Source organism: Anolis sagrei, chromosome 1 (genome assembly GCF_037176765.1).
Source record: "Anolis sagrei isolate rAnoSag1 chromosome 1, rAnoSag1.mat, whole genome shotgun sequence".
Taxonomy (NCBI): domain Eukaryota; kingdom Metazoa; phylum Chordata; class Lepidosauria; order Squamata; family Dactyloidae; genus Anolis; species Anolis sagrei.
In genome coordinates, this window is record NC_090021.1 from 187,477,809 (window position 1) to 187,503,900 (window position 26,092).

The window sequence follows — 26,092 nt, forward strand, 5'->3', positions numbered from 1 at the left end:
GAAAATTGCATTCAAAGCACCCCTGACAGATGGCCATCCGGCCTCTAGTATTTAAAAACTTTAAAATTATAACAGTAAATAAAGAAGAAAACTTTAAAGTTTTTAAATACTGGTAGCCAGATTTTGTTCATTTTCATGGTTTCTTCCTTTCTGTTGAAATTGTCCACATGTTTGTGGATTTAAATGGCTTCTCTGTGTAGCCTGACATGGTAGCTGTTAGAGTGGTCCAGCATTTCTGTGTTCTCAAATAATATGTTGTGTCCAGGTTGGTTCATCAGGTGCTCTGCTATGGCTGGTTGAAGTAGTCTGCAGTGCCTTTCATGTTCCTTGAATTATATTTGGGCAATACTGCTGCGTTTGGTGGTCCCTATGTAGACTTGTCCACAGCTGCATGGTATACGGTAGACTCCTGCAGAGGTGAGAGGATCCCTCTTGTGGTTGTTTTGTGCAGAAGATGGAATTTTCTGCTCAGTAAACATGGAAGAAATACTCTTTCCTGTGCAGAAAAATCTGTTTTCTACACATAATAATTTTATATAGAACACATCCTGAGTTATGAATAGTCATTAGAATTTTCAAAGACTATCTCACAGTGAGTAGAAAATTGTTTCCATTATCATTAGTTTCCTTGAGGATAAAATTAGAGAAGAATTACATCTCCGTTCCACATAAATCAAAATATGCCCTTATACAGAATCAGTCCCTTGATGTATCTTGCTAAATATGGCTACCTCTGCCTGGTGCCAATGGTTTTCCTGGGCTTTAGGTAGGATTCTTGCCATATGTCCAGATCCAGACTTTGTTCCAGGGTGATCTCCCACTCAGGTACAGATATATAATCCTTTTAGGTTTCTGGAATAAGGCAAGATCTATTTTTTTCAAGGGGGTATGGTGATTGTTTCTGTAGGAAGAAGTTATATCCCTACATCAGCCTGAAAGCAGCTTCTAAGATAATGACTTCAGTGTTTTTTGGATTTCTGTGCTCCAGTTTTGAAATGAATAATTTTTATCATTTTTGCTGACAGGAGCATAAAAACTGTGCTTTGAAGTTTAAATGCACATGATCTTTCAAAAGGTGAAATATTCATTTACATTCTGGCAGTATTGTGACATTATGAGCAGAGTACATTGCATTGGAGTGACGATGTAGGGAAATGGAACAGAGAGCAAAAAGAGGAAAGATTAATAGGCTCTGGATGAGTTGTGCACCGGATCTTAGGGTATGGGCTCATCTACTCCAGACAGTTTCAGCCCAGTGTAAATATGCCCCAGAGCAACCCCGGATGTGACACATTTGTGCAAAATCTGAAGCTGTTTTTCAGATGGCTAAAGAGCACATCCAATCTAGTGGAGCATCCCATACCCCATCTGCTCTGTGTTGCTACTGCTCCCAGACAGTCATGGAGACCCACCTGAGCTCCTGGCTCCCATGGGTGTCTCTGCTGACATCTGCACGGGGTGTCTGTGTGAATATCAAGAACGAGGGAGGGAATTTCCCTTCCTTTCTTCCTGGTAGTGTGTCCATCTCTGCTGATTTCAGATGTGGCACACACTTGACCAGGAATGAAAAGAGATGATCTCATTGCCTGATGTTTTGGCATCTGATTCTGATATCGGCAGATGTCTGTAATGGTTAGGAGGTCTAATGAAGCTCCATGACTAATGAGAAGTAGGAGCAATGGTGATATGGAGACAATCCATCACTTTTCCCTATGTTGATGAGCAAAGGATGGTGGTGCCGGTATCCTGACTGGATATCAGATCAGGCTTAATTGAACCCTATCTCCCTGTCCAGATTGCTGCCCCATAGCAATGGGATACAATGTACTTTCCAATAATCTCCTGTGTATCCCTCGGTTTCCCAAAGTGGTATAAAGTCAGTTTAAAACAAAAAAACTTGGGATACAATTGGAAGCCACTGTGTGATATAAAGAGAGACAGCCTATTTGATGGGTGTTTTGGGTTTTTTTTTTTCAAGTGTAGATGTCTATTTTTTTTTAAAAAAAAATCCTGGCATCAGATTCAAATCATTTTTGGTATCAATCATAATATATTTTTTCTGTTAATATGACTTTGAACTGGTTCTCCTTTCTTAGGGCTTGAAAAAAAGTTACTTTTTTTGTAATCAGTCCCACCTCAGTGTAAATTGCTTAAATCTTCATGCCATAGTTTTGCCTTTTCCCTCATGTAGCGAATATTCAAAGTGTATGGTATTTTACAGACTGTGTTTTCCTTCATGGTTATTTTATAGCATTGCTACCCAAGGCAGAAGGCTTTGAACCAGTACTAGTTCTCAGACTTTTGGCTTCCAGTCTACAATGATTTTCCAGGAAAGACAGAAACAACTGGGTACTTTGAAATAAACATCAACAACCCACTGATTACTCACATCAAATAAGTCAAGAATTACTGCTTTCAAGGTTCAGAGAGACAGGACTTGATCACACTAGCCTATCTCACCACAATCACGTTCATGTAAGGCATGGAAGCATACTGATTTTAGAGTATTCAATGTCACACCTCTCTGCATTAGTGCAACAGTGCTGCTGTGGCAACCTGTGGTCTATCTTCCACACAACCTCCATAACCTCAAGTTCCTTTTGGGTCTTTTAACCACAATTTTGCAATTGCAGCAATATGAGAAAAACTATAACAGGAGGGGAATAAAGAAAGAAAACAGCCAGCTTGGGCATAGTTGGGGGAGGGAGGAGGAGGAGAGGGAGGGAATCAAATTCATGGACACCACGAGGCTGCTAGCATTTCGAAACAAAGGTGGAAAAGACTTATTGCACTTATGTAAGTAATGGAAAGGCAGAGCAATAGGGATACATACTGCATCATGTAATACGTCCTGGCAACAAGCACTATTACATTGTCGAAGGCTTTCATGGCTGGAATCACTGGGTTGCTGTGAGTTTTCCAGGCTGTATGGCCATGTTCCAGAAGCATTCTCTCCTGACATTTCACCCCCTAGTGGCGCAGTTGGTTAAACCTCTGTGCCGGCAGGATTGAAGGTTCAAATCCAGGGAGAGGCAGATGAGCTCCCTCTATCAGCTCCAGCTCCTCGTGCGGGGACATGAGAGAACTCTCCCACAAGAATGATAAAAACATCAAATCATCCAGGCGTCCCCTTGGCAACGTCTTTGCAGGTGGCCAATTCTCTCACACCAGAAGCGACTTGCAATTTCTCAAGTCGCTCCTGACACGATAAAAAAAATCACCCACTTTATTTATTTATTTATTTTAAACTTTTATATCCCGATCTTCTCTACCTCCGTAGAGGGACTCAGACCAGCTAACAGCAAGAGTTCAATGCTAACAGTAAAAACCATCTATGGTAGGCATCCTCAGAGGTTGTGAAGTATATTGGAAACTAGACAAGAAAGGTTTATATATCTGCGGAAGATCCAGGATGGGAGAAATAATTCATGTCTGTTGGAGGCAAGTGTGAATGTTGCAATTAATCACCTTGATTAGCATTGCAAAGGCTTGAAGCTTCAAGGCCTGGCTGATTCCAGCCTGTTGGGAGGTTACTTGGCCCTGCTTGTTTCATGTCTGGAATTCCCCTGTTTACAGAGTGTTGTTCTTTATTTACTGTCTTATTAACTTGCTGCAATTCCGCTTTGTCAGCCACGTGTAATAAAGTCCAGGATAACTAAAAAACAAATCTGTCACAGTTCTATGCATTTTTACTACACTGGAAGGCTTCAAGTTTAAGTAGGGTGGGGTGAGGAGGGACTACCTTTTTTCTCTCTCTTCTGCCTATTTTTCCATTCAAATTGTCCCCCATTGAAGAAGACTTTTTCACCCATGAGAGAGAAGATAACATTGCAAGTTGCCATTTATGCAGGTGATGGTAATGTTTCATTAATTTCTAAAGAAGTTATTACAAGCAAGGTCAGTCCGACATAGTTTAAGGTAGAAAGGGAGTAATTTCACTCTGGTTATAGAAGCGTTCAATTGTTAGTGGAGGAGGTAGAGGATGGGCGATTGTGAACCTTTGTTCCTCATTATTAATTATATAGTGTGACTCATTTTCCATATCTTTCTTAGCAATTACTTGCATTCTAACAGATCACTGTAAAAATTCTCTCTTGCACACTGCACAGTTCATCAGAGAAAACAGTACAATGGTCTTTACAGGGGGTAACTTGTTTTGTAACATGTACAAAGTTTAGAATTTCATTGTATTTTGCTGTTTTTTAAAGAAATTAATACATAATCTGTGAAACATATCACACATGAAAGCAAACATCTTAAATGTGTTTTGATGATTGTCCAAGCTGAAAAGGCAGATTTGCTTGGGAGTAAGTCTTGCGTGTGTTCCTGCCCGCAACAGTATCTAGAAATTAGCTCTATAAGTGGTAGAAATGACATGTGGTGTAGTGTTCAAGACCGTAATCAGCAATCAGTTGTCAGTACTATTACACTGCATATATGTTGTGCATCTATCTATCTATCTATCTATCTATCTATCTATCTATCTATCTATCTATCTATCTATCCTTCTACACACTCATCTACTTGTATTTTTGTATCTTTTATTAGATTAATCCTGCAATAGCCTTTGGTCACAAACAATAAAACGGTGTCATGTTGAGTAGTTGAAACAATCACTCTCTGCCTCATTGCTGTAATTAAATTTAGAGTCATGGGTTTGAAAGTGGCATGCTGGGTCTAAAATAATACACGTGATCTAGCATTTGATCATGTACATATTTAATTTTAGGAATATTTTGATGTTAACTACATTATTTTTAAAGCTCATTCTTGTATTTTATTCACTTTCATGCAAATCGCTCTGTTGTAAGACTCTTAGCCTAATGATGCACCAATTAGACAGTAACAATTTCCAAAGCTTTATGGAAAGTTAAAAAGAACAACAAATCAGTTAAAAACATTGAAGATGCAATCTACCATAAACATAAAATGTCAGCTTGGATGAATGAGTTAGATTGGAGCCTAACCAGCTCTTAATGTGATCTCTCTGTAGAAGGTTTTAATTTACTTGGCATTACTGCTTATTTCATGCAAAACATATTTCCCTTTGCTAGTTTGTTTGCAGCAATTCTTTTTCTGCCTCTTGTGCCAAGAAATGCATGTTCATGCGGGTATTTTCTTGCCTCTTGCCCCTCAGGCCAAAGAGATGCTGGATGGGACAAAGCTGTAAAATGTTCAGGCTTGTTTTCCTTCATGGAAAGTTCTCCAGATTGTTCCCACAGATGGAACTTTTCCAATGAACTATTACTTCCTTGGCTCCACATCGGCCCCAGAGTGGTTCTGTTGCTTTGTGTCTTAATGCAAGTTCAGTTGACTTTCTCTAGTTTCAGTGACATGGAGAACATTGCCACTGATGGAGTGGGTGGGTTGGTGAAAAAAGGAATCTGAATAGAAGCACAATAAAATTTCTAAAGATATAAATTTGGGTTTTTAAAACTCTGTTTTTCCCCCAAGGGGGAGAAAATGGGTGGGATTCAGACAAAAGTGGATGTAACAATGCCCTTAGAAGTTGACATTCTGCTCGTCCCTGAAATGCTCTCTTCTTTAAATATTTTTATTGAACTATATTGCCATTTTTAAACATATTCTGTGCTTGATGGGATTACACTCCCCATGAAGGCGCAGGTTTGCAGTTTGGGAGTGATTCTGGACTCATCGATGAGCCTGGAACCCCAGGTCTCGGCGGTGGCCAGGGGAGCTTTTGCACACTTAAAACTTGTGTGCCACCTGCAGCCGTATCTTGGGAGGTCTGACTTGGCTACAGTGGTCCACACTCTGGTTACATCCCATATAGATTACTGCAATGCACTCTATGTGGGGTTGCTTTTGAAGACTATTCAGAAGCTCCAGCTAGTCTGCTCGGCAGCCAGGTTGCTCACTGGTTGCTCACCTTGATGTTTACTGGGATTTGGTTCTTGGACCTTCCCTACTTGTGGATACCAAAATCTGTGGATGCTCAAGTCCCATTATATACAGCAGTATAGTAATATGGCGTCCCTTATATTAAAAGGCAAAATCAAGGTTTGCCTCTTGGAATATTTTTTGTTTCTGAATATTTTCAACGCATGAATAGTTAAACCTGTGGATACAGAAACTGAGGAGGGCTGACTGCAGTGACTCCTGTGTTCATATTCTGTTGTGGATATTGAGGTGACAATGTGGTAGATGGGGTTTTAGAAATCAAAATCTTATACAATTCTATTTTTTTTAAAAAAAAAATTAACTAAGAAAGAAACTATTTTAGTTATTCCAGAGAAAAATAAAAAAATGTTGGCTTTATAAAAGCAAAATAAATAAACAGAGCAAAAATGTCAACTAGGGTTTAAATGAGATCTGTGGACTATGTTTTGTACTGACTGTGGTTTAGGTGTCATTTGATTTGGCCATAGGAATATACAATACCATACCGATCTCTGATATACTATGAAGAGTTAAAATTAGATGTGACAGTTCAATTCCTGCCAACTCTATAGGCTTCTTTGGTTAACTGTTTCCATCTACAACTGTCAAGAGAAGTGAGAGGCCTTATCATACTGATAGAGGGGAATTATCTGGGGGCCATTATGGAAGGTTGCCAGATCCGGTGCTGGCCATGTGTTCTTTTACCAAAACCGATCTCTGAAACCACATGTTCATACAAGAAATTATTACAGTAATCCAGACTGGCGTTGACATAAAGCAAAGAAGAAACAGACATAAAACGGAATTGTTAAAAATGCTCAATAAATAAACCCTGTCATTTGGTTTGCTACCATAGATTTAGATTTGCTGAGAAATAAAACAGTATCATATGCTCCGCCAGAAACAGTACTTTACACTGGTAATAAATTTTACAGTTCAGTTCTCCACATTTACTCAGAAAGAAGTGTCCATAGCTGCATATGCTCATTTGATTGCAGGTTGAAGGTCAAATTAGTGAGTTTAACTTGTTTTGAAAGACGTGGTGCTCCAAATGGTGAAAGAATTCTGTTTGCCATGGCACGTAATTGTTCTCATGTACACATCTTTGTTTTTTGATTACTTTCTAAACAGGGACTTCTTTTACAAGTGCCGTTGCCAAAATATATATGAGGAAACACCACTGAGAACATGCATTTCCTTGAATATCTAGATTGATCCTAGGTTTCATTATTCCCTTTTATTCTATTGTGCAAAATTGTTAGCAATTTGAAATATCTTTTTAATTTTGCTTTTTATTGTAGCTTCATTTTACTATCATAATGGAATATTAATTATTGGAAAACTGATTAGTTTCTTACTCATTTTGCAAAATACATTAACAAACATTGTAATGCTTGTATTCCTATGGCCAGTTGAAATGGTACCAAACCATAGTAAAAAAAAATGAGCTGAATTTCTATATTACCAACTTTGTTATGAATACATAACCAAATACGGATCTTCTGGTCCACCCCACTTCCATTTACCTTAATAGCCAATATCTGCTCCAAGTGATGGAGGGTTGTTTTGCAGGCAATTAGGGCACAGTAAGATGATGTTTCCAACCCCCTCCAACCAATAGTCTGTAGTGTGATGAGGAATTAAGACAGGGATCCTGCTTCTGATTGTCATGGCCTTGCTTGTTAGTGGGAAGGGATGCGTGTATGTCCCGGTCATCAACAGAACAGACTTCTATCTCAAAACATCACCATGGAGTTTAAGATGGAATTTGGGGAATATTTCCAATTGTGGGAAATACCTGACCCCAAAGTAATGAGAATGGTTTTTAATTGAACATATATGCAATTATATGAATAACTTGACATGGAGATGCTCATGATAATGTTTTAAGGCTTTGTACGGTTTTATATTTTTATATTGTATGCTAATGTTTCTAACAGTATTTTATTATTTTTTATTTGCTATAATTGTTGAGGCATCAAATTGTTGCCAATTGTGAACCGCTCTGAGTCGCCTCTGGGCTGAGAGGGGCGGAATATAAATGTGGTAAATAAATAAAGTCTATCCTTTTCAAAACAGGCTCTTTGTGACTGAATATAGCAATTCCAGCATTGCGGCACTCTTCCTAGCAATGGAGGAAGTCAAGGCCCTTATCACAGTTGCTTGGATGTTTTCAACTGTCCCAAAATGATTCCCTTTAAGGTGGTTTTTGAATTTGAGGAATAAAAAGAAATTGCATGGAGCCAAGTCAGTGTTGTGGGTAGGGAAGCAATGTGATATTATTTTGAGCTTCACGGTAAATGATGTGTGACTTTGCTCATTCTCGTGGTAAAGGAACCATGTTTTGCAATTTCACAGCAAAAATTCTCTTTCTCTAAAGAACCTGCAAATAAATTGTTTAATTCACAGTCTGTCTAAGTGGCACAAACCCCTTGTGAATACCCTTTGATTTTTTTTTTATGAGCATAGATTTCACTCTTGATTTGCTCATATGGGTCTTTTTTGGTTGAGGTGACTGGGAAGTGTGTCACTCAACTCTGCTTTTTGGTTGTGGGATCATACTCAAAAATCTAAATTTCATCTCCAGCTATTTCACACTACAGAAGGCCAGGAGCACTTGTCACAAGATCCAAGAGTTTCCAAGAAACCAACACACAAGTGTCTTTTTGTTCATTGGACAATTTTTGACACCTGTTTTGCAAACATTTTTCACATGTACAGATCTTTCATAATTATTTGGTGGATGTCAATTTTCAGTAGTCCTACCTCCTCTGTGATTAACTAATGATTCAAACATCGATCCCTATCCACAACAGCCTTCACACGATCCACACTGTTCATCCTCAATGCTCTCCCTTCCATCCTTGATCACCTTGTGCCACTTGAAGACTTGGGCTGAAGACAAAACAACATCCTCATAAGCTGCACTCGGGGGAGGAGGAGGATATACACAATTGCCTGGAGGCTATGCATCCCCTTCTGCGACACAAGAGGAAAAGAAAGCTGCACTCAGTAATCACAAAGTTTCAGAACCAGATTTTCCAAGTTTCACAGAGAACTTGATCATGTAATGCTACTCCAGACTCCCCTGCATTTTTGCCTGTGATAAGACACAAAAACGACTATTCACATTGCTAATAAACTGACAGCTCAACTAAGGTCAAACTGTATGCCTGGGTTCCCCCTTCTCCTGCCTTAACCTCCACTTTTCTTTCCTGGCTCTTCTGCATAGCACAAAAAATTCATTCTTATTACTTTGGGGATGTACCATACTGTATATAGCATAACTGAATATGGAGCAGTTAAAACAGATTGCTTACTGGTAACTTCAATTCTTCAAGTGGTCACCTGTGCCCTCAAACAAATGGGTTTTATGCTTGCACAAGTATCAGTTGGGAACATCTCAGAACTGAGAGGTGGATTTGAGTGAGGGCGGATGACCTCTCAAAGAACTACAGTAATGGGCAAACAAGCTATTTTAATTCTTTGTAGTCTCTGTGCCTCACATAAACCTTTCCTATCACCCCCATTTTCAGGTCCCTGTTCATTTATAGTGGGCTGCAAAACTGTGGTAATGGTAGCTTGGTAGTGTGGATGGTCCTCCTGCTGCTAACTATAAGAAAATGAGCTTATAAATCCAAAGCTGTAATGTAGGATGCCAGTCATGATTTGCAAACTGCATTTAAATCATAATTTGTTTATAGTTTGCTTAAACATTATGGTCCAATATCCAGTACCAGTGGAAATGGGGGCTCTCTTCCCTTTGTCTTGTTGCTGTATCCACCTGTAGTGCAAAGAATCTCTGCTCGGGCATATTTTGAAGACTTCTAGATCAATTTTAGAAGATTCTAGAAAGGAAGGGAGTTACTGAAAATGTTGGAGAATGCCTTTGGATCATAAATTACATTTTTATCCAGGCATTTCTTGAAAGAACTTCAGAGTTGTATCTATAAGTGCAACCACCTCTCCTGAACCTCCAGCTTTTCCCTCACAAAGAAGTAAGTCTTCATTGTAACCTTCACATTAAATTCTAACATGGGCCATGCATTCATTATGCTATCTTAGTTCATCTATGGCAGCTGAAATAGGAATCCTTCATGCAGTCTTAAGTGTGAGTAATTATAATAGGCAGCAAATTATAGATATGAGAAAGATATCCTTGCAAAATGCATGCAAAACCAATTATAATATATTCAAACAAAAGAACTCAAGTTCCATCTGCTTCAGCCAATAATAACATTACTTTGGCTCCAGACCAAGGAATCCCATATTTTGACTTGTGTGTATCCCAGAACAAATATAGCAACCCAGCTCTCAAGGGAACATATTTCTCTATTTTGTTTTTATTATTTTTATTTTATGTACCTTTATTATTATTTCCATGTTCATCTTCACTATACTCAGCAAGTATAAGATGTTTATGAAAGGGACTCAGAATATCTTTCAAAATCACATTTACAAGAGCACCTTTACATGCATGCTTTTTGGAGAGAAATTCCCCTTTTCCATTCTTATCATCTTCCAGTATGATTGTGAAAGACTGCAGAGAAACTGATAGTCATGATGGAAAATATAGACAAATTGGGAAATTGTCTATGTCCTACTGACAACATACACGCATCCCCACTCCATATGTCATCAATTTTGTGGGATGCTGGGGATGGGAACAATAGAGTCTGGGTTCGTACAGCAGAAGGATGAAAGAGGAAGAGAAATGCTGGCTCCAAAACAGTATGTGAAGCCTCCAGCAAACAAGAACGTCCTGTGCCCTAAAAGCATTGGAGTAAAGCAATGGGTTACATATGGGTACGTGTGAAGAAGAACTAGGCTTCTTTGGCAAGATGTGAAAAAGGAAGGAGGAGGCCAAACAAGCATGCAAATAGAAAAACAATGTATATATTTTCAAACAATCTCGAGTTGTGATCATCTTCCAAACTCTGCTGTTCATTCTGTCAAGAGAGATATGATGGATAGGGATGTCCAGAAATACCTTTTGGGATGGGGGTTGGGGGGCAGCACCAGGGCCGTAGCCAGAAAAAAAAATCGGGGAGGGTTGAAAATTTCAGGGGGGGGGGGAGTTTTTAAAATTGGGGAGGGGGGTTGAATTTTTTTGGGGGGGGGGAGTTGAAACCTGCCTCTTAGCTCACACTGAAGCATAGGGCACAGCAGGAGGCAGAGCAGCCTTCAATAGCCTGCAGCTCCGCCCCTGTCAACCACCTCCACCAAGTCTGGCCTCCTTAATGAGAGCATTCAACACTCCCCTCCCCCAACTTGGTTGCTTCGCTACATTGGATATTGCTGCAAGTAATGACAGTGTGAATAAATTGTCAATATTTGCTTGAGATAATCCTTGCAGTTCTGGAGGGACTCTTAATTTTTGCGTCTTAGCAAATTTGGTTAACCAGTTAAAATTCATGAGTAAACCAGGTTTATTTTTTTTTAACCTGAAAAATTTCGGGGGGGGGGGGGGTTGAACCCCTAACCCCCCCCCCCCCCCCCTCTCGCTACAGGCCTGGGCAACACTGCATTTGAAAGATTTATTTTCTCCAAGACAGCTAAGGATCTGGCTATACAGCTTAAAAAGCCATACATATATTGGTCCTGGTGCTGTGGGAATACAAATTTTTCCTACATTTTTAGAGTGAAAGTGCTTCTTTGAGATTTTAATGTGACTTTGAAAAACTCACATTTTACTCTGCAGTTTCTGGAAAAAGCTTTCTTTATGCATATGCCCTGTGGCCCCAATTGGGATTGAAGTGGATGCAGAGTCCAACCAGGGCAGGATAAAGCTCACTGCATCCATGATATATCCCTTGTGTGGATTCAGCCTAAGAGTGGCTGATTTCTTCACTGCTGTCTGTTAAGCGCTTCATTAAAACAAGTTATTGCTTTTTAGTTTGCCAAGTTACTGCACCATTTATCTATATTATTTTGGCTCTGCATGCTTTCTTTAACTATATCAATATTTTATTATTTGAAAGCACCCTGGGGGCTCCTTTTATTTAGAGATGGCAGATGGAATAGGAATGCTTTATATGTAAATAAAAATAATATAGCCAAATCCTGAGCTACTGTCAAAGGAAAGCAGTAAATAGAAGTCCCATGACCACATCCAGCAGATGGTACCTCACACTGAGTGGATCTCGGGAGAAGGAACTGTGCCAGATTAGAAGCTGAAGCTCTCTGTCCTAATTCCTTTCCATTTGAGAGGAGAGAAAGAGCGTCGGGGGTCCTGCTCCTTCCCATTTACCTGCTGAGGTTATGGTCAGGCTAGATTATCAAAACAAGCATTCAATTTGTGTGGAGCTGAGCTTTTGTTGGGGAAATGTTGCACCAGCAGCCTCATGACAGGGAAAGCCAAATGTCAGGAGATTCTGAAAAGTGCAGAGGCCAAACTGTCTGCGCTTCGGCCAGTAGAGGCAAGGAAGTCTTAGCAAGGAAATTAATCTCCTGGACCGTGACGTCGCCAACCTCCTGTGCCTGTTGTGTACACAGAGAAAGAGAAGGAGAGATTAAATCAGTTTTACAAATATTCATGTTTGCAATAGGCGAAAAAGGAAATCAGAGCTTAGTGCTCTTTACAACTGTTTGCTCACAACTTTCCCCCATGAACTCTTGTAGAACTGGTCAAGTCGGCAAGGAGCATTTTTAGTTTTTGTTTTTTTTTGCTTTCCACCAAGGGCCTGAATGAGTCATCATGCTTATACACGGTACTTTCTAGTTTTGCAAGCTTGGAGAAGTCATTAGGTTAAGTTTCAGAGTGCCTTTTTTTTCCATTTGCTGACGTCAAGATAAGGGAATAAATTGAAGGAGCCCTACACATTTTTGCGTTTCTAGTGCTGGGAGTTCAGTGTAAACTTTGCAATGGTTGTTGGGTGGATTTCTGTTTTGTTTTCCTATTGATCTATAGTATGGGGAATCGTTGAGTGGAATACTCATGATACAAAAGTGATTTGAAATGGAGTGCAACAATCAGGAGACAATCACTCCAAGTTTCATTTGACATACTTTATGTATGTGTGGTGCTTTTTCTTAGTTGTATACATGTGTCTGCAACTAGTGTTTTTTTCAGAAGTTTCCAATGAACACTCCACATTGTAAAATTTTAGTTTTGCTTTTGCATTTCAATAACACTTTGTCTTGAGCATTCAAGGCAAGTAATCTTTCTCTCTCAGTCTCTTTCTCTCTCTCTTTCTCATGTGCACACACACACATTTGCGTCACTGAAGACTGAGATATTATGTAGGCAGCATTTCTGAACTGTTTACTTTGGGACTGAGTACTGGAGTGTTTTTCTGATATTTGCTTTATTTACAAAAACACAAATAGAACTTGACGGCATAGAAAGAAATACTTTTCCAGAGAATCAGATCTGAAATCCTGCATCATGTTTGTCTATGTCTGTTTGTGAATGTGTGTGTGAGAGAGACATCCCCGTCTCTCAAATGTATGAAAGGGGAGGAGAGATTACTCCTCCCTCTTCAAAGGTACAGTCAACTGTCCCTCACTTCCTACAGATCTGGTGCAGTAGCAGATCTATCAACAGAATAATCTGTGGATGGAATATCGTCTTTCTGAAGCATGTTAGTGATCAACCAATTGGTATGTTTTCCTGAGAAACTACATAATTTTAGAGTGAGGTGGGTGTATCTTCTTCCATAGCTTACTTACTTACTTAGACAATCCCTCGTTGGATGAGTAAGATGGTCTTCCATGATGGGTTTCCTTGTGGATTCGTAGGTGGCTGTGGAGCCCTATTCTTCCATAGCATTTCTATTCTTCCATAGCATTTCTGACTAAATACTCTTTGGAGCGGAACAAGTACCAGTGATAGGTAAACATTGTGTATTCCACTGGGGTAACAATGACATCAGTTCTGGAGGACAGAGAAATATTTTCTGTATTAAGTTTAAAATGCTTTTGCCCATCCATTCCTGTCCAACTCCCATATTTAAGCCAATTAAACATGTTTTGATAATCCATGGTCCCACAATTTGTCTTCCACACAGCCCTCTAACTCCACCTTCCTGCCCTATACCCTACCCTGTGTACGGTTTATTTTTTTTTATTTTTACTGGAATTTTTCATTTATAACAATATGATAAAATGGGCCTTTTATTTTTTATTATTGTATTGTTTTTATTTGACTGTAATTTTTCAATGATAGCAATATGATAAAATAGAAAAAATAGGGGAGAAAACATCCTGTTTGGGAATAACAAGGGAAAGGGGACAGGAGGAGAATCATGCACTGTGGTGCCATGTAGCTACTGTTCATAATCAGTAATGCAAAATAATAATAATAATAATAATAATAATAATAATAACAACACATCACTTCAGTCACTTGGGAAGTGTCCAGTGTTTCACCCAATAAAACAGCCAGCATAGTGACCTTGTTTTCTGTGGGCTAATCTTGTTGTGTTTCAAACAACAACAACAACAGCAGCAGCAACAACAACAACAAAACAACAACAATAACTTTATTCTTATATCCCACCACCATCTCCCCAAAGGGACTCGGGGCAACTTACATGGGGACCAAACCCAGCAAAAAAAGAAGTAAGATATAGCACAATTAAAATACATTGCACTTCAATAATTAAACAATAAAACCAAACAACAGATACCATAAAACAGGAACATCAATGGTTATCAACCAGTAGCCAAGAACAGTGGGCATGATCAGGAGGGTGGGGCAAAGACTAGTGTAATACAGCTATAAGGGCAGGGCGGGTAATAAAGTGCTACAAAGCCGAACCATAAGTTAGGACTAGGGGGGCCTAGTCAATAGATGTACTGATTAATCAAAGGCAACAATATTGAGCTCCATTTATGGGTTTTACATGTAAATGAAAAGAATCATTACACTAACAGGTATACAAAACAGCAGCAGGATGGACACGGCCAAAGATGCTCTTATCCTGCTAAAATTCTGCTTTGCCAGCCTTATGTAATAAACTTCTTAGCCTTCTGTTTCCCCCTACCTCTCCCACAAACACTGAATACTTGAGCACATTGCAAAGCCAAGCTAAAACACTTCACCACCTCAGGTAGAAGAGCAAATTCCCTCTCACCCCAAAATGCTGTTGAATTTACTTTGGTAGAAGAAGTAAAAAAAAAAAAATCCCACAAGTACCTCTCTCCATTTTCAGCAGACCCCTCCCTCCTTTCATAAAGGACCTTGTCACACTCACTGCCAGAATTGCCACTGATCATGGTAAACCCAGAAACCCCACACCATGGGGGTATGGGGACCTGTTGTCTCGTGCCCCACACCATCCCAGCTTCTCCCTTACCTATCACACAGGAGAAAATGTGAAGAAGTGGGCTCTTTCCATAGATTTCAAGGGAAAGATGGGATGCCTCCTGTCTTTTGCAGCCGCCTTTTATTTGGGGTGTTAGTAAGGGTTTTCAGCCATGGAGTCACCCTGGAAGTACTTTTCTGGGATGTGGTGGGAGCCATTGGGCTCCATGACAGAACTGGTAAACACCCGTCACTGCTACCAAAATATAGCCTGTGTGAAGAGGTCACAAGTAACAATTTCTTCCACCTCTGCCTAATAGGGGACTGATACTTGTGCTGGCCTCTCACAACTCTTTAATTTCCTAGAGATCATGAATGAAAATACTTGATAGAATTGCATTTCTCTTTTTATTGATAAAAGTCTGAAGTCAGCTAAAACTAAACAAATAAGTTATACCCAAATCTTCAAAGTCCAACTTACCCCCTCACAACACTGTGACCACTAATAAACTTGAACTAAAGTAGAATGAAATTGTATTCTGCTGGTCCTTGAAATAAAATTTCCATGCTCCATTGCCTCCAGTTCTGTTTCACATGCCAGCCATTGTAAATCTTAAATACGGTGATAGGTTGGCTCTTCAATTCAGCCCTCTTGTGAGTTTGCGATTTCTCTTTTGAAAAGGGAACATTAGGTCTTCTTCAAGACTGTGGAAAATGATACAAGTGGTTTCTGAATCACTTCCTTAAATTACAACCACAAACCCACTTCATCCAAACGTTTTATTTGTATCTAAGTGCTACAGGAGAAGTGGTTTGAAAATGACTGCCCTAGAACTACAAATCACAGTTAAAGCCATAATTAGCCATACATAATTGTTATCATTAGAGAAAGGAGAAAATAATGCAATCCAAATGAGGTTCTTCCAAGGGTTTGGAGAAGCAAATAGGTTTTGCTCTTTTTACCAATGTCTTCATCTCTCTCTTTTTTTACATTATCATCAGGATAAAGACTTCATGGTCTGACTGTGGCCAAACAATCCCCAAAGGGTCCTTCCAGCATATCAAGTCCAGCATATCAAGACAGGAAATCCCACATTATCTGAATGTGGACTCAGCCCAGTTCAAAGCAGATATTGTGGGATTTTCTGCTTTGATATTTTGGGATATAGGGCTGTGTGGAAGGGCCCTAGGTCTCACTCTCTCCCCTCATATTTTTTCTTTCATAGTGTCACACTGGCTAAAACTGTGGGGTATATTTCAAGGCAACTATCTAGTTGTGAAGAGACATTCTTTTCCAAGAGTAGCTCAAGTATGAGCATTTTCTGTCAATGCCTTTGTTGCATAAGAAATCCACCTCCTTTTTCTTCCAGGCTTAAATATTTGGAAGGGTGTTGTTGTCATTGGAAGGATGTTGTTGTCATTGTTGTGCTCCTGCTCACTGAGAAGTTGAAGGAGCAGGATGATTCATGAACAGAGATCCTGATTCTAAGTATTTCCACATAATGGACAGAACCAATATGAAGCCCATTTAGGGTGGCCACTTATGAATGAACCAGAAAGAAGGGATGCAGCTTGAAGTAATGAAACATATTGGTATAAAATGTAGTTTATGCTCACTCATACATGAAGTTGGAAATGTAAATGAAATTTTTACAATGTTTATGTGTAACCTGCCTCAAGCCACGAGGAGAGACGGGTAAGAAATAAAATTATCATGATCAACCTTACACTGCTCTTAAGTTTCTTCTCTACTACAATTCGTATTTAAGTGGCGTAACTAGTGATTAAGATTATGCAAGTTATGATGCTATTAGTAGTAGAAACTTTATTCCATTACTCTATGGGTTAGTACAGGCTAAAATGAAATAACAGGATACACCTAAAAATAATGAATTGGTAAAATTAATATAATGAGGTAACTGGTGTTATGTAGACACATTTCTTCCAAAACACAAAAATAACTAACAGGGAAAATTTACTGTAAAACAATACAATAGTATTGGCATGAGAAGGCAATACTGTATAAACTCGAGTATATTATTTTACTTATTATTATTATTATTATTACATTAATCATTTTACTCTATTATTATTACATTTATTATTTTATTATTATTGGAAGTATATGTAAACACATTTACACTGAAGAAGGTTAAAATAATGATTTAATCAGAGGACAGTCTTATCTTATTTATTCAAAAACGTTTAACCTACCGATTTACACTGAAGAAGGTTAGAATAATGATTTAATCAGAGGATGGTCTTATCTTATTTATTCAAAAACATTTAACCTACCGATGCCTCAATTAATGCAATTTTATTGATATCTATTTTTATTTTGGAATTTACCAGTAGCTGCTGCATTTCCCACCCTTGGCTTATACTCGAGTCAATCCATTTTCCCAGGTTTTTGTTGTAAAATGAAGTGCCACGGCTTATATTCGGGTCGACTTATACTCGAGTATATATGGTACATTCTAAGATTGATCTCAGGAGTATTTCTCACATTTACCCATCACTTTGACAGCAATGTACAGCAAATATGTTCATGTTTTTACTGATGTTGTGATGTTTTAATTATTTGATTGTTTTATTGTATTGAATTTGTATTTTATGGTCTTTGTACTAACTGTAAACTGTCCTGAGTCACCTGCGGGCTGAGAGGGATGGTATATAAATATAGTAAATACATAAATATACCATAAAAGATTTGCAGATAACCTGGCTTTACCTTGAATTGCATCTGAAGAACTCCATATTTAATTATTTTGTTTATGCAGCAAAAGCTGTTGTAAATGGTTTAGATAATGTGTTTGAAGAAGAACAAAAACAAGGCCCTGTAGCACATGGATTATGGCCCCACATATACACACAGTCACACAACACAATTAATTCACAAAGTGAGTAAGAAATCATTCATACCCAGTTAGTTATTTTCCGCTTGCCTCTAAAGTGAACGGAAACTATAGTGTTACACAGCAGATATGAAGGTTATGAACTGATGATGGTGGTATAGATCATATCAGCAACAAAAGCATTCTTGCTCTAATGAAAGTTTCACCAGCTCTGAGACCCAGCAAAATCAAACATTTTCAAACAGGTGATATCTAAACCTGTGTTAGGGAATGAGTGAACAGCTCATAAACTCCAGGCTTTTGAAAGCCCAACATAATGTGAATAACCAGGAATAATTTCATTTAAAAAAACAAAACAAAGCTGTCATTTTGGATGACAGATAAGCTAACAGAGCTGCAAATGTTGTCTGGCAGCAAAATTTTAGCGCATTTTGGTTTTGGGAACAGGTTCAGCCTTAGCATTGCTGTCTGTCATGCGGCTATCATAGATACAGAATCCTTACCAGGTAAAACACTGACAGTGGCAGATCAAAGCGTCCTCTCTCCGAGAGCTTCCAGACTTCACTTAAACATTCACCGAAGTGAGTTTAAGAAACCTTCTTCAGTGTGCATTTTAGTCCCCACACCTTCCCCCAAAACCTGTGCTTTCCTAGGAGGTGTCTATATGTCCTCCCAGTACCTTCCCGGAGGGCACCCAGATACTCAGAAACTCCTCAAAATAAGCCCTTAAAATTAAAACAACTTACCTAGCCACTATTAAAGTACTTCTGGAGTCCTCCTGGTGTGTAGAAATGACACGCCAGGAAGGGGGGGGGGAGGAGCAATTTGAGATACCCAAGTCTTCCCTTTGATCTCTCTTACTATCTGAAGAGAATGTATTAGCACTTGAAGCCCTTTATTGCTGAATTGTAGTTTGAGAATGCAAAATATCTTCTTGTGGAAAGACTTATGTCTGATCCACATAAATATTTTCAAGGTGGAAAACCAGCCAGGAGTTGACATTTCCATACAATTGTTTAAGAAAGCAACCTCGCCAAAACTTCAGTGTTTCTTGATTTGATCAAGAGCTGAAACCCAACTCACCCCTTACCTCATATTTGGAATTGCAGCATAAATTATCCAGAGCCATCATCTTAAAACCCTTTGCTTCCAAATGAAACTGTGGAGTTAGTCTGTTGCCTTTGTGAGAAAAAGGGTTCAGTGAATTTCTGCCTTCAGGAGTCATAAAAGGAACTATGAACAATCCATGAGGTGTATCACATTGCACAGTTATAGCATTATATTCCACTTTAACTGCCATGGCAACATCCTTTGGCATTCTGGGATATGTAGGTTAGTGAGGCCCAAGAGCTCACAAACTGAGAATTTTTAAATGCCCCTCCCTCAACTACAAACCTTACTGTGTTGCCATGACAGTTAAAAGTGGAATATAGTTCCATAAAAGTGTAGTGTGATAAGGGAAATGAGTTCTTCAAACTGTAAATTCCTAACCATTCAAGGTCAGAGCTATTATTTACTGTATCTTATGTTTGTTTATGTTTTGCTGGACTTCTTTTTTGTAATGAATCATTTGTTGTTAATAACAGATTTAAGTAGGAGAAGCACAAAAGAGTAGAACAAAAGAGTATGTTTGCTAAATGATTACAGCTACCAAACATAGAGGAAACCTCTTCTTATGTTGAGCTAAATCCAACTTTAGTCCAACAGAGTAAAACTTCACTGAAATTGGGTTAGTCCCAAGCAACTTGTTCAATTAGGACCTCATCACATTTGCTGCCAGAATCTCCATGGATTATGGAGAATCTGGTGGTGTCCATTACTCCACACCTTGTCTCACCTGATTTACCCCTAACTCCATCCCACAGGAGAAGTGTCCACTGACCAACTTCCCCCCATTGTTGTTAATGCACCACCAGAAGTAGCTGCACATCATAGAATGAGAGCCAGTGGGCTCTGTGGCAAAATTGAAGAGGAACTGGTGCATGCTACCAAATTTTGGCCTGTCTGATGACGTTGTTAATCTCAATCTTACCTGTATTATTCAGTGACTTCATAGCCAGAGCATGAGAAAGAAACAAGCAGCAAATCAGGGAATGGTGGAGAAACTCATACAGTTTTTCAATGTTGTTTCTCATTTGGGGAGTGACAAGATTCAACTTACTCTTTGCCCAAAAAAAAAAAAAAAAACCTGGTAGAACTGCATTATTTTAAAGGGGAGGGGGTTATATTTGGTAAGTGTCCCTAAACATACAGAGACTCACCTCCTCTGTTTATGGCAAAGCAGCACATTGGGGAGATAATTACATTGCTAAACTGCCTTCTCCCTGATATGGTGGTTTCCTCCATAAAAGAAAAACAAAGCCAGAATTCAGTTTTGGAAACCTTTCAAGAGTGATCTCTTGTGGGTCTGCTCCAATGACAATGAATCCCCACCCTTAGCCTATATGTAATTCTGATGATGGAAATATGTGCAATCGGTGGCAATACTTAGATTAATGGTATGGAGGTAGAGATGTCTATTTATATTCCCCATGATGTCCCAGAGTATCAGAATGTAGTAAAATATGATTCCCATACCTGAGGTATCCACCACCACTTGTGGAAACCTCAAACTGTGGATAATAGAAAACCTTTGATTATACTTGGGCCAGGCACATGCAATGAAATTACACTCGAGAGCCTACCCAGACCAACAATCACTTCCAGGATGTTGGGAATTTTGGGGAGCATGGGTAAGTGAGATTCTAGACACTACATTTATGGATAAGGAGGTTGCACTGTACTCCTCTGGGGCTCTGCAAGCAATTGAAATGATGGCTGTCCAAGAATCTACTGCTTGACATGAGACCTAAGGCACACATCAGCACTGGTGGAAATGGAGCTATAGTAAGACAAGTTTGATTTTTAAATAGACGCCTCAAAAGTTACTTTTGGACTAAATTTCCAGAATACCTGGTTAACACTGTTGCCTTGGGAGGATATCTGGGAGTTAGAATAAAAAATAACTTTCCCATGCCTGGGTTTGAGATTGCACCATTCAGCATCTTGCCTTCTCAGTTTATGCTTCGTTCTGTGCCATGTACATATTGTCTCTATAGACTCCAACAGAACTCATTCTGTTTTATGAAGCAGGGTATGACTCCACTAACTTTTGCACACTCCATGTTTGAAGTGTGGCGAGAATGAAACACAAGGTCTAGTCTACTGATGAAGAAGAAACCCTGTCAATTTTTATTTTCCTAACTTGAGTATAATTGTTTGATTCGATGTAGTTAAAGTCCCACCAGCTGCAAACATCGCATTGTGCTCCAGCCAACTGTGGGCTATTAAGCTGTGTGAGTGCCAGAAATTATGAGCAGTGGTTTAATATGCATAGTTATAGCCACACATCAGCCAAAATGAATAATAGCCAGACTGTAAAATAATTACAACAATGTCTTGAACAGAAGCCAGGCACAAGAGAGCAGAGCCATTCGTCTCCCTTAATTTGTGTACAGTTCCTTGCAACAGCGCAGAAACTTTCTGAAGGCACTTTGCACAGGGTGTGTGTGTGTGTATGTGTACGCTGCTGAAACAGCTGGAAAACTTTTATTTTGAAGAAAGGGGAGGGAAAAGAAGCAGCAGCAAAGCTTCAAAAGTTTAGAGTCGAAAGGGACTGGGCTCAGTTTACAGATCCAGGCAGCCTTTGCTTGGAAGACTTTGACCAGTGTGTTTGTGTGCAAGAAATGTTCTCATGACTGGAATAAGCTAACTTTTTTTTTTTTTACCTGAGTTGAGAATTGGCAACCTTCTGCATTTTCCTCGGGCAGCTCAAAGGGATTCCAGCACTGTTCTCCACTTCAGTCAACTTGACTCCAGCCCTCCTGTTGAACAGCCTGCATGGTTTCGTATGGCTTAGGCGTTATGTGGTCTCTATGGCCTCATTTTGTCGGACCATCCGAAAGAGGGAGGGAGGAGGATTTCCCCAGCACCAAAAAAATTACCCGCGTGTTCCCTTCAACACAGTAGCTATAAGGACCCACTTCCTGATTGCTCTCAGGTTTTCTCTGGGACTATTTTCAGAAAGAGAGCATTCCCCCCTCCCTACTTAAATGGATGATTGTGTTACCATTAAGAAAAAGCATCTCCAGAGACCAATCTTTAGGTAAGTGGTGCCACATCATTCTTTTATAATAATTCTGAACTTTTCCTCTTCCATCTCTTCTGACTTTTTTTTTTTGAGATATGAAAGTTAAAAGCAGAAGTTTTCAACCTCTGGAGTTGAACATTTAACGGACTTGGAGTTGAACATTTAACCAGTGTTTCGTGATTTGGTTGTTTTTGCATGGAGTAAACTTTCAGAGAGACTTTTTATTTGACAGAGGGAAAGCTTGGGGAAGAAACATAACAACAAACTCCACAAATGTCACTGAATTCAGATGAAGTTTTATGCTCAATTTTCATGTTTGGGAAAGATGCCCAGGAAATATATTTCTTTGCTGAAACTTTGCAATTACTGGGATGCATTCTCTACTGAAGTGTGTTGTTCTTCATGCTGCGCTGATTATGTTTGTGTCCAAATATATCATGCCTACAAATGACACATCTCTGTGGCTTCTGCAACACCATACTATTCTTGTCCATTTGGAAATAAGTCAAATGGTGTTCACTTGAACCTAACTTTTGGGTAAATGTGTATAGGAATGTAGGCTTAATTGGATTTTAATTGGACTTTCTTTTTCAAAGGATGAATTATCCTATCCACATGGTCCTTAGCACATGTTCTGAGCAATATGCCTCATTTAACATCTATGGGAATTACTCTATAGAACTCTACAGCTCTCCATGCAGTCATGCTGGCCACATGACCTTGGAGGTGTCTATGGATAATGCCGGCTTTTCAGTTTAGAAATGGAGATGAGCACCAACCCTCAGAGTTGAACAGAACTAGACTTAATGTCAATGGGAAATCTTTACCTTTACTTTAAGATAATATAGGATTCCAGTCCCAATCTATCGATATTGTCCCTCTACAAAGCAAAATATGACAGTAAAATATGACATATATACACTAGCTTTCATGATGAGAATTCTGTAAATGACCTAGTCTGCTTAAAACATCAATTACTTTAAGTGTGCAATTATATATATATATAGATACATGGGAACAAGCCCTATTGAAATCAGCGGGCCTTACATCTGCATAAAGATGTATTGGGTTGCATTGATAATTAGACTTTACAGGATCACACCCTATTGACACTACCATTTCATCAATAAGACACTAGGCCCAACTGAGGACATGATAATTCTTATCCTGTCTAGATAAATCCAATCCAAAAAGTTATTTTCCTGCTGGTGCAATGACTATGGAAACAAGGCCAGCCTAATCTCCATTGGTAGGCTTCTAAAGCATGGGGACAGCCACCAAGAAGGCCTCTTCTTGTGGCCTCAGCAAATATGGCCATGGTGGAACCTGCTGACGATCTTCACACTTGAGTAGACTCCATGAGCCTGGTCCCAATTTGTCTAGGAAATTATTCACAATGCTAAATAATAACAGCTTGACACCATTTTAACTGCTTTGGCTCTATAATATGGAATCCTGGTATTTTTAATTTGTTGCGGCACTAGAGTTCTCTGACACAAAAAAGCAAATATCTCACAAAACTATAAATTCCATAGCATTGACCCGTGGCAGTTAATGTGGCCATTACCTCTCCGAACGTATTCTCCCCTACGAACCATCAAGATTATTAAGATCATCTGGAGAGGCCCTGTTCTCGGTCCCACCGGCCTTGCAAGCGCGCCTGGTGGGGACGAGGGACAGGGCCTTCTCGGTGGTGGCCCCGCGACTCTGGAACTCTCTCCCTCTGGAGGCCAGAACCGCCCCATCCATCCTAACATTTAGGAAACGGGTGAAGACGTGGCTGTGGAGTCAGGCCTTCGATGAATGAGACAACACCATAGGACCCTGGATGGAAGTTGATGTAGATCCATCTTAATAGGACGACTGACCACTGTAGTTTTATATATAGTGTTTTTAAAGTTGTTTTTGTAATTGTGATATATGATATTTTAATAAGTGTATATGTTTTTTATGGCTGGAAACCAGGCTGAGTCCCTCAATGAGGTTGAGAAGCTCGGTATAGAAAACTGTGAAATAAATAATAAATAAATTAATGTGGCGTTGAACAGCTATAATTCTTCAGTATGGATGCAGCCTGGGACTTCATTTATAGCTCAAAAGCAGCATTTTGAATTTTCTCTGGAAATAGACATTTATGTATCTAATTGAACCTTTCCATCCCTTGCTCAGTTGCTGTTGTGGTTAATGAAAAAGTTTTAAAAGTTTTTAAGTACCGTGTAAGCCTATTCTCAGGAAGACTGATGAGTTATGTAATTACGTAACAGATATCTCTATCTGAAGAGGAACACTTAATTCTTATGGCACCTTTCAAATATCTTTGGGCAGAACATGATGACAACAAGGAGATCTCATTGTTGATGATAAAGGCATGTAAAATTGCAATGAACTTCAGAAAAGCAAGCTGGGCAGTTTGATAAAAGTATGTATATCCACCCAGAAGTTAAATTCTAAAGATATAATTATTTGCATTTTAAATACACTCAGGTGGAGTATCTCAGTTCAGTCTGATTCACTGCTGAAGGCAAACATCCAAGCAGTACAATTGTGATTGTACTGCCAGCAACCTTTGCTGTAATCCAGAGATCTCATGCTGGCAGTTCTTTACCCCTTCGCTTCAGGCAAGGAAAAGGCATTCTGAAGCATAAGACAACTATCCTTTCCATTGAGGTGAATGAAGATGACCGTTAAGCAGTATTCCTGTATTGTTCTATCACCCTTTTGCCAAACAGTTCCCAGGGTTTCACACTGAGTTCTTTCCAAAAGGTCAATTAATTAAAAAAGAGAGAAGAAGACTATAGATAAATACAAGTTATAAAAGAATTGCAACCACATCCATGTGGTTCTGTTTCTGTGTTGGCGAGAGTCGTATTTCTCAAGGCAACTTAAAACCTGGATTTAAGGAGGCTTATGTCCCACTGGCTTTGAAGGCAATGCTACTTAGAGCCCTTCTAGATAGGGCCTATATCCCAGGATCTGAGCCCAGGTTTTCTGTTTATCCCAGATCATTTGGCAATGTGGACTCATATAATCCTGTTTAAAGCAGAAAACCTGGGATCAGTTCTTGGGGTATAGGGCCTGTCTGGAAGGGCCCTAAAAGTTTCTTATAGTGGTCCTCGGTATCTACAGGGTTTGTTTTTGTTTCAGGACCACAAAATCCATGGATGCTAAACTTCCATTCTATATACAACGGTGTATTAAAATGGCAAAGTCAAGGGTTGCTTTTGGGGAAGGAAGCACAGAGGGAATAATATTTTTTAAGCCATGGATAACTGAATCTGTGGATGCGGACTAAACTGTACTTTTGAATCTTAAAGACAACACAAGATTGAAACGTATCCATGGGAATATCACAAGAGGAGTATTGTGCTATATCAAGTAAATAGGAAAGTATCTCTGGGTTTAGCAGGAAACTAAATATAATTTTAATGGATAATTAAGAGTAAAATATACTTCTCAGTTACTTTTGAATACTGGTGGGTATTAGAAGGCAATATAATCCATCTGCTTAAGTTGGAACTAAATTATGGATGGAAACGAGTTCTTTCTCCCATTTATTTTATTGATGCCTTAGGATGCATGTATATGGTAGAATGTATGCAGTTTGACACCACTTTATTTATTTATTTATTTATTTATTTATTTCTATCCCGCTTCTCTCCCAAAATTGGGATTCAAAGTGGCAAACATATATATCTTAATCCTATGGGATCACAGGACATGCGGTTTTACAAGATCTTCTCTGCCAAAGCATGCTGGTGGATTGCAATTTGTTTAGAGCCCACTTTGTGTATTTGAGTATTTCCAGTTTTGTTACTGTACCCGCTGATTACTGTTTTTAACATCTGTTTTAGAAGTCAAAAGCAAAACAGCGGAACTGGTTTAATGCCACTGTAAAAGTTTTACAGCTCAATTATAAGAACATTTCCTTGAAAGTTGGTCTAAATGTAACAGTTTGGTGGA

The 26,092-nt window shown here is 39.1% G+C and overlaps 1 protein-coding gene across 2 annotated transcripts in view; it reads left to right on the forward strand.

The window, feature by feature from the left end:
* The window catches only part of PDE1A (phosphodiesterase 1A), a 179,240-nt gene that overhangs the window by 31,129 nt on the left and 122,019 nt on the right, over positions 1-26,092 (forward strand). The window contains exon 1 of one of the 2 annotated variants that reach the window (XM_060780099.2): positions 21,554-22,147. The exons of the other annotated variant lie outside the window; for it this stretch is intronic. Coding sequence (XP_060636082.2) covers positions 22,095-22,147 — 53 coding nt within the window. The 5' untranslated portion in view covers positions 21,554-22,094. Of the gene's footprint in view, positions 1-21,553; positions 22,148-26,092 lie in introns of those variants that run through there. 2 annotated transcript variants of the gene reach the window in all.